At 43.0% G+C, this 10,021-nt stretch overlaps 1 protein-coding gene across 1 annotated transcript; it reads right to left on the reverse strand.

Moving 5' to 3' along the window:
* Positions 1 to 882: 882 nt before the first annotated feature.
* rps9 (ribosomal protein S9) lies at positions 883 to 9,579 on the reverse strand. Its single transcript, XM_060920922.1, has 5 exons — positions 9,494 to 9,579; positions 6,478 to 6,590; positions 6,131 to 6,253; positions 5,783 to 5,969; positions 883 to 1,156 (listed from the first exon to the last, which is right to left on the reverse strand). Exons 2-5 carry the CDS (start codon positions 6,572 to 6,574, stop codon positions 979 to 981), a joined length of 585 nt encoding a protein of 194 aa, XP_060776905.1. The 5' UTR covers positions 6,575 to 6,590; positions 9,494 to 9,579; the 3' UTR covers positions 883 to 978.
* Positions 9,580 to 10,021: the final 442 nt, after the last annotated feature.

A 10,021-nucleotide genomic window follows, 5' to 3' on the forward strand; every position in this document is an offset into this window, starting at 1 on the left:
TACATTGAAATGCATTGGTTTTCAATGGACAACTATTATTTATGGGTCTAAAATAGCTATGTTATGTGTATTTAGCCATCTAACCCAGAATATATTCTGAAAGCCTATACTCTATAGATGTGAAATAGCAAGAGTTTGGATTTGCCTCAATCTAATCCTATATTATATAGGCCAAAAAGTGTAGGACTGATACATTTTGGCCTATGCAATTCATAGAAAGCCAAATTATCCATCTAATCCTTATATTTTCTAAATGCCTATGGTGTGTACATATGATATAACAGATTAAGCCATATCCCATCATCCCACACACCTATAACTACACATAGGCATGTATGGCGAACTGTACTGGGTGTGGGTATAGAAGCTTGAAAAATACAACAAAGCTACCACTTGGAAAAGGTTATCATACCAAAACACATCCCTCAGACAGAGGATTACAAAAATCATTGGTAGATTTTGCCACCTTTGGTGGTACCGACTTCTGCTCTGGCCCATGGACTAATTAACCTGAAGATAATCTCAACGTTGCACGTTTTAAATTTTAAATTCTACAGGTGGCTCTAACAGGGTGGACGTCCCACATCCACCACGACTAATGTTTTCATAAAACATGCCATTCGCCCAGACCTGGACTTGCCTGGCATCAGTCTAAAAAAGCTTAACATGCACCTTTTAAACACAAGACTTCCATTCTTCAAGCACTGAACCTCAAGAACCAACCCCATCACATGTACTTGAATGATGCATCATTCAGACTGCTGGACAGGAACATACACACACCTGAACACAGCGTACATTACGGCTCACAGCTGACCAACCTGACAATCCCTCAAATTCATTTAAACCAGATTCTGTTGGAGTGAAACTCAGACCCAAATGTGTGACAAAGTCATTTTTATTGGGGTAAAGGAAAACAAAAAAATAAGCAAGAGATCAGACAGCAGCATCCCATCTCCTCCTGCACGCCGATTTGGTTTAGTCCTCCTCCTCATCGTCTCCTCCTCCAGCTCCACCCTGGCCCTTCTTTGCGTTCTTTCTCTTGACACGGCCAGGACGTCCTCCTCCGTACGGAGAGCGCAGGGAGAAGTCGATGTGCTTCTGACTGTCCAGACGCACCACAAACGACGGGATATTCACCACCTGCTTACGCACACTACACACACACACACACACACACACAGTCCACAATGTTAAGAACCACTGTGGATACACACTCCAGTCATGACATGATTCTCAGAATATTTAAGAATTATGACGAACAGACAGACTACAGGTTCACAACCTCTAAACAAATGAACCCCTCCCCGTGCAGACTGGGACCTCTGCTGTTCAAACAGTGTAACTACATAAGAATTAATTCTGCATAAAAAATGAAGTCAAATGTTCTGAAGACATGGTGTGCAAAAATCAACACTGAAGGGAGTAAAAATCAACCTGACGTTCATTCCAAGTTGCTGTATTAAGGGGGCTTTTACCACAATTCAGGAAATTTAAAGAGCCAAATGGTCAACTGAGCAGGTGATTCAATGAATCGTTTCCCCACAGACCACAAAACGTAATGGAAGTTGAGTCAGTAATTCAGGAAATAACTCCTGAATCAAATTACAGTTGGTGATTCAGTGAATCTTTCCTAAAGAATCACACTGGGGAATTTGAGCTTTGGTCCCGAACCAGTCAGTTCCTGACAGAATCCGAATGTATGATTCACTGAATCATTTACCAAGAATCAAGTGACTGGCACAGCGAACCAGGACCGAAAGAATCAAAAATGGTTCATATTAAATGATTCCTCAAGGCAGACATGCATAGTGAAGGAGGTCTGCTGTCTGCTCAGGGAAGCAGTGTTTTTGATCAATATAAAGAAAAAAAAAAAAAAAAAAAAAAGTGATGTTTGTGTCAGGGCTGCTCGCTAGTTTTAAAAACTCAACATTGCCGTGACCCCCAGCACATTTAGATTAGATAGAACTTTATTGAAACCTTTGGGAGGGTTCCCTCAGGGAAATTAGAATTAAAATTCGACTCCCTCTCTGGCCTCATTGACGAGGAATTCGTATCACCACAGTGAATCTGACATTGTTGGTTTAAATCATCGGCCAAGGGAGATGGAGAGACACAGTTAGCATTCGCATCAGGGTGTGTTGGGGCCCAAGGACATTACCTGTAGTGCGTAAACGGCTCCGGTCCGTACGGCCAGCTCAGGGCTCGAAACACACACTAACACAAGCAAAGGTATATGGCTCAGTGCCGAATTGACCTTGCAGAAATTTCACATGTGCTCAGCAAGGGCTAACGAAACAGGAAGCACAGCCTCAATACAGGAAAAGAACCTCAAGTGTGATGGAAATTATGCAACAATTCACAAGTGATGCTTCCCTCCACACAAGTCACAGATTTTAGAGATTCATAAATAACCACAGTTATGGGAACAGTCCAATATTCTTCATTTAACTTGAGAAAATCACAACAACGAACTAATTAACAAAGTAGGTCGCATTAGCCAAGCTTTCCTCGTGATGGCTCTGCAGAAAACCACACACTTGGACTTGATGTCAAAAACCAACCTCAAACCTGGCCACCATGACTGCCACCTTGGGATGCAATAGCAAGACCAAGCTGTCATGGTAACAGGGAGGTCAGTGTAGTCTCAGCTCTTCTTCACTACAAATTTATGACGCAACTGCTGTCATCATGGTAACAGAAGCTGTGCACCAAACGCAGCACAATATTCAGATTCGGGTTTGAGACAGAGCCACAGGGAGTGGCTGGCTGGCTGCCATAGTTACAGACTCCCATGAGGAAGATGCTCGATAATGTATTACCCTTTCACATTTTAGCAGAGATGCCAACCACTACGAAATTTCCGTATTTTATACGATTTTCTGCCACTTTTGCACCACTACAACCAGTTAATTCGAAACTACGAATTTCGCAGTGATCGGAAAAAAAATCAGTTCGTTCCGCATTTTTGTTTGGTACGTTGAACTCCGCCATGATCGAAGAAAATTCAGTCCGTTCCGCATTTTCGGAAGGATGAAATCCGCGGGAATCATTCAAAGCTTTCGTGATACGTCGTCGTTGATTGGTTGATATTCGCTTCCGGGTTTGAACTCCACCAATCAAAATTCGTGATAGTGCCGTCCGGCAATATATCTGTGAATAAAACACATTTCATAAGGATTGACTTGTCCAAGCTTCATTTTTTTTTATTTTGCAAAGTAACAAATGTACTCTTTCACTGTGCATTCTATACTCATGAAAACATTACAATATATCGTATTGTGTGCATATATTCAGTGGTGTAGTCTATGTGATGCGCAGGTATACGCCGTATGCCCACTGGAAAAGCTCAGCGATTTCCATATACTCACTGAAGAGCTCAGTGATTTGCGTATGCGCATACGCCTACCGAAAAATGTATTCGTTATTTGAACTGGCCAAACCAACGTCAGCACTGTCAGATGAATGTTCCACAGTTCCATTCCTAGATGCCTGTGTCCACCAAACGCGCTTTAGCGCTACAAGCGCCGATTCAATTCAAATCCTATGGGCTTCATTAGGAAGACGCTGACAGAGCCGACTCAGCACTCAAGGCGTTGCGAGTTGATCCAAGAGCAGAGAATTGACCCTTCCGGGAGCTCCGCCCCCATAGCAACTGTTGCTATGTCAGTCAAGCCAGCCGTCTGCACTTGTGTATGTAGCCAGTCAAATGAGGTCAGAATAGAGGGGAAAGCATACAGGTCGTACGAAGCTACGTAGTTTGATGCCTGTTGCCTTGACGCGAAATCATGAAACGAAAACAAACGACACTATTTCAGTGTTTTCAGAAGTGTCCTCATACTTCGACTAGGCCCACTGCAGAACAGGAGAAAGGTGAGGCGGGCATTGCGTATTTGTTAATTAAATTAATTTTTTCTTCTTTGAAGCAAACATTTGTTTTAGCACATCTAGGATGTTTTCTTGTTCATTTAAGCTGATGTGCTGAATAGATAAGAAATAAGAAATGCATTTAATATGTTAAAAATGTATTATTGTGTGATGTGTTTAATTTACATGTCAGTCAAATTTTCTTGATACATGAAAAATAAAAAAAACAATGATGGAAAAGCCCACTTATCTTAAGTTGAACGGTGAATCAAAATTGTATAAATTTTGTACATTTAAACCACATTTGTTTTGCATACAGTAGATCTGTACACAAAACCAGTTTCAAGTAGGGATGGCAAAAACTAAAAAAAAATCTTGACCGACCACCGAGCCTCATTAGCCGGTTAAAGTCGGTTAACCTATGAGTTTAAAATTCTAGAATTGGAATTATTACAGGGATGTAAACAGCGCGCCTTTTGGCGGATGGCGCCCTCTCAATGGCTGAATCGCGCAGATCCGACCTTCCTTTCCCAAGGGGGGGGGGGGGGGGGGGGGGGGCGTTGGAGCGTCTGACCACAACTTCATCAAAGCAAATTCTGCATATAAGCAAATGCCACCACAGTCCACGAAACACAGGAAGTACAAGCACGAGAAGAAAACAGCAAATCAGAAAGTCGCGCACAATTTAATGTGCGCAGCCCCCCGATCCACTGCCCTCCTCCCACACCTCATGGACTGCAACGGCACCCGCCTATTTAGTAATTTTAATACAGAATCCACCTTGAAATTACAATCAGATACTCCAACGCCCCCCCAAAAAAGGATCTGCGCGATTCAAAAAAAAAAAAAAAAAAAAAAAAGAGTCGGCATCTGCGCCTTTAGTTTGTGTGGAGAGATGTGATCTGCAATAACATGCATTGTTGGCTACAGACCGAAACATACTTTCAGAATGCACTGGCCAAGGCAGGACTAAACTCCATGTGCCTTCTAATAATAATTAAAAAAAAAAAAAAAAACAGAATAGTAATTTGTAAGCTAAAAAGCCTGTGTCTACACTTTTCTTTTGCCGAGTGGCAGTGGGAGGGCGGGACATGACAATGGGTGTTTCTGATTTGTCAGCTGTCTTTAACTGGGGCGGGACATGACTGAATGGGTGTTTCTGATTTGTCAGCTGTCGTCCTTACACTGCATGGCATGCCCCAAGCGTTTACAACACGGAATTCCAAGTCCTCCGCTCCAAAATCAGCAGCTTCAAAACGATTGATTTTTTTTTTTAACCGGCAACCAAAAAAAATTTAACCGGTTGACGTTGATTCGGTCAACCACCAGTCAAACGGTCATTGGTTAACATCCCTAGTTTCAAGATGCATATTACTATGCATTAGGCAGTGATGGTGCTCATGAGGTGTTGCTTTCAGGTTATCGGACAGTTACAAGATGGATGAGTACAAGTATAACAGTATAGCCACAACACACGTGTATTTTATATATATGTGTGTGTGTATAAATTTTTTCCCCGGGGCAGGGGCGTTGCATGGCAAGCGCTGAGTATACCCACTGCAAAAAAGTAGACTACACCACTGATATGCATACAGTTTGCAACCGAAAACTACAGATTCTTTGGCCCCGGACTACAAATCTGTTTATTGAACGGTTGGCATCTGTTTTAGGGTTCAAGGCAACATCCAGAATTACAGGTTAGCATGCTATCAGAGTTGGGACTGCAACAGAACAAAATGGTGTTCACTGGAAGTTTTGTGGTTAGCTTAACTACCCAGCAAAGTCGGATACTCCATGAAGTACACTATAAAGTGTCTAGCACGCAGTTTGGGACATAATTGGAGTCAGATACAGGTGGATGGAAGCATCACTGGAGTACTCCAGACTAGTTAGAGAAACTGATTCATGCTCTTACCGAATGTGCCTCTGGCGGATAAGGACACGGGCATGGTGGATGCTCTTGGCCAGGCCAAGTTTGAAGACCTGCGTCTGCAGCCTGCGCTCCAGGAAATCCTCCACCTTCAGACCCAGGATGTAATCGAGCTTCATCTTCCCTTCATCCAACACACCGATGCGCACGAGACGCCTCAGCAGGGCATTACCTACACACAATTCTTTAATCATCACACTGAACATGTAATCTGACACGTTAGAACATCAGTCTGTGGCTTGGAACACACTCACTGGACACTCCATGTAAATTTAGTGCACAATAATACAGAACAGTCTAAGCATCATGGCAATAAACTACATGAAGCCTCACCCTCAAAGAGACGCCTGGGGTCCTTCTCATCCAGAGTGAGCAGCTCTCGAGCAGCTTTACGGATTTTGGCCAGAGTGAACTTCACCCTCCAGACCTCGCGCTTATTCCTCAGACCATACTCACCTGGAACACACAATTTGGAGACACCCCTAGCATCAGCAAACTGACACCAATAACCACCAAAGCCAAAACTGATTTCTGATTCAGCATTTTCTGAGCATTTATAGGCCTGTGCTGGTAATCAGAAGGTTGCAAGTTCAAATCCCAGTTCCACCCTCATTTAAAAAAAAAAAAAGTTACACTTGTGGTTAACATCTCATTGATGTATCTGAAGAACAAATCCTCACCAATGAGCTTGAGCTCCTGGTCTAGACGAGACTTCTCGAAGGGACGCCGTGGAGTGACGTACGTCTTACTGCACACCCAACTGCGAGCAACCGGCATGGTGGCTTATCCACACCTGCCAAGAACACAGCATATAAATGCATTAAAAACTTTTCAACATTACAAAAAACAAGTGATGCAAGTTTGATGCTGATTAGAGAGAGAACTGTCAAACTTGTCCTATAAACTTGTTCACAAACACGGCAACGCGCAAGGAGTTGTGGGAAAGGTCAAAGGTTAAGGCCTCATAAACGAGCGGAAGTAGAGCACGTCAACAATGGCGGAGGCTACAGGCTCGCTGTGGGGACACTCGTGTTGTCAATTGCCACAATGGACGTCGACTGCTTGAACAGTGGATGCGAGAAGACTGTAGTGTACATTTAGGTGAGTGTATACAGAAAAAATTACGTGAATCCAAGCGCACAGTTTAACGCAAAAGTTCGTTTATATCCAGACCTTGTCAGCTGTCAGATTCATGTTCATGGACCCGCCTTGATTTTCACTCTCGCCGATAGTCATTGTCTGTAGTGAGTATTATCATGAATGCGATCACTTCCCGTCGCTGGGCACCCTTATTCAAAGACATCATTAGCCAACCCCTTGTATCTGTGTGTTTAATTGATCTAGTAGATCTTGTTTATTTCAATATCTATCCGATCTAGCTTCTTCACATTTATATAAGTGATTCCACGCTTATGGGTACTGAAATGGGGACATGAACTTATTCACCTAAAACCATTTCTTTTTTTACCATCAGGTCACAAAACATGTAATCTTTAATGAATGATATGTTAAAAGATAACTTTAATTTTCTGAGATGTAATAAAAACATTTATATGCCAAATTCAAGCCTATGAGTTCCAAAATGATGTCTGTTACATTACTTCTGTTACGATTGCCCATCTCACGTCTGTTAGGCAGCTGGGCCATAGAAGGTTCACGCTGCACGCTACACGTTCACGTGAAGAACCGGACCCTGGGCCATTAAACTTCATGCTTGGATGTTCACGTGTTGCGTCTGTTCTACTTTGACCGAGTAACCAACAATATGGACTCTTCGGATGACGACGATTGCCTCATTCTGCTTTTACTGAGACAGAGGAAGAGAAAAAGGAACAGAATTTGGAGCCGAGAACACTTCCTTCTGAGAGAAACCCGTGGTGAATTTCACCGAACATTCTATAATCTGCTTGACAATCCCGATGAAGAACTATTTTTCAATTATACCATTCAATTATATTTTTTCTGAAGTTTTCCCCTGAAAGCATAGCGTTATCTCCCTAGACCCGTTCTGATTGGCTGGCGCGGCGGTGACCGCATGCATTGACTGGAATTTCCATCTTCACGCCTAGAAAAAAGTGTGCATGTTCATTTCTCGCTTCACGCGTGAAGTGTGCAGCATGCAACGCCGTTCTATGGCCCAGAGCAAGTCATGCTACGTTTGTCCACTTTTCTTTACACGCGTGTAGTGTGTAGCGTGCAGCATGCAGCGTGAACCTTCTATGGCCCAGCTGCCTTACAAATTAATTACAATCTAGCTATATACCATGTTAGTCTTATTGAAAGAATGTGTATGTTTATTCTACTACACATGTTTATTAATTATATTTGCTAAAACATCACCTTCCTATGTTTCAAAAAGTAATTCTACATTGTTAAAATTGAGAATATATATGTCCACAACACTTCTGTTACGTTCTGACTTTGGCATATAAATATATGTTTTTATTACATCTCAGAAAATTTAAGTTATCTTTTAACATATCATTCATTAAAGACTACATGTTTTGTGACCTGATGGTAAAAAAAAAGAAATGGTTTTAGGTGAATTTTTTAAAAATAAAGTTCATGTCCCCATTTCAGTACCCATAAGCGTGGAATCACTCATATGATGTAATTTTAGGATTCAAGCACAATGTTGACGCCTGCACATGCCCTCCACCTTTCCTACTGAAAGGCACAATCCTGATGCACGGAAAGAATGGATTCGGCGCATTAACAGGAAGTACTGATACTAGTACTGGTACAATAAAACAGATGACTGTAATCTGGTAGGCAGCATGACATTATTTCTCGGAGTCGTTGACCTGTCAAAAACTGCAGTGGGCGTGGCAGTATCACCGGCTACATACCTCGATTTTTCTTCGTCTTCCTTGGACGGTACAGGCTGGATTTTCAAAATATCTGTGGCATATGCAAGCGCCCTGAACTCTTCTACCCCCATGGTAGTCGGCAATCCCCGTTCTCTCATACGCCTCTGCAATTCTGCCTTCTTCCATAAGGCGTATTTACTAAGATTTGGCTTGTTTGCATCTCCGATGAGGCCTCGACCTTTGACTCCTGCGCATGCGCGGTGATACGTGTGAACTGGTTTATTTAACTGCCGCACAAACAAACCCTGATAAAATTCTAACAAAAAACTCATTCTCTCTCTCAGGCCTCATTGACGAGGAATTCATGACAGCACAGCGAGTCTGACAGAGCTCAGTTTAAATCATCAGCCGTGAGAGAAAACCCGAAACTAATCCCTTAGCATGGAGAGCGTGGTTTAGTGTGGAACTCTGAATCAGAAGCCGCTTTATAGAGCTCCAGGTCTATCAGCTCTTCTCCCGAGGCCAACACACACCACGCGCTCCCGCCAAAAAACTAAACAGGACGAACTGGACCCAGAAACAGAATCGACAGCCAGAGATTTATTACACTAAACACCATTAAACACCCGGAGTACAAGCCCAGGATTAAGAGTTTGTATGATGATGATGAAGAACTCCCTCAGTCACACTGAGCTAATGCGGCTAACATGGCGGCGGCGGCTCCACGCGCGAGCTCGGGCCCCCCTCTCTCTCTCTCCTCCTCCTCTCCCACACAGCAGAACCAGGACATAAAACCCATTTACAGTCTAAAACACTGACGCGGACCCTGGAGAGCGCTCTCAGAGAGAACCCCCGCGTGGTGCTGCAGCGGAGCGGCAGAGCCTACCTGTCCCTCAGAGTCCGAGCGGAAAAGAGAGCGAGCGGAAGTGACTGCAGCCCTTATAAGATCCGCGTGCACGCGCCCAGTGAACGCGCCCGCCGCTCGGGCCACGCATGCGCACATCTTTGGGCCGACAGGGCGAAATACGCTGCACGCGCTTCTCCTGCAAATCCTCAAAGCGGATCCTGAAAACAGATACAAATGTGAAAAACGAATACTGAAAAATCATGCACATGTATCCAAATACTGAAAAATCATGCACATGTATCCAAATACTGAAAAATCATGCACATGTATCCAAATACTGAAAAATCATGCACATGTATCCAAATACTGAAAAATCATGCACATGTATCCAAATACTGAAAAATCATGCACATGTATCCAAATACTGAAAAATCATGCACATGTATCCAAATACTGAAAAATCATGCACATGTATCCAAATACTGAAAAATCATGCACATGTATCCAAATACTGAAAAATCATGCACATGTATCCAAATACTGAAAAATCATGCACATGTATCCAAA

This window comes from Neoarius graeffei, chromosome 5, assembly GCF_027579695.1.
Source record: "Neoarius graeffei isolate fNeoGra1 chromosome 5, fNeoGra1.pri, whole genome shotgun sequence".
Lineage (NCBI taxonomy): Eukaryota > Metazoa > Chordata > Actinopteri > Siluriformes > Ariidae > Neoarius > Neoarius graeffei.

Coding starts and splice junctions, on each gene's coding strand:
- rps9 (XM_060920922.1), bottom strand. CDS start 6,574: ATGCCGGTTGCTCGCAGTTGGGTGTGCAGTAAGACGTACGTCACTCCA. Junction 6,254..6,477: donor CCAGGAGCTCAAGCTCATTG/GTGAGGATTTGT, acceptor TGTGTGTTCCAG/GTGAGTATGGTCTGAGGAAT. Junction 1,157..5,782: donor ATCCGCCAGAGGCACATTCG/GTAAGAGCATGA, acceptor GTGTGTGTGTAG/TGTGCGTAAGCAGGTGGTGA.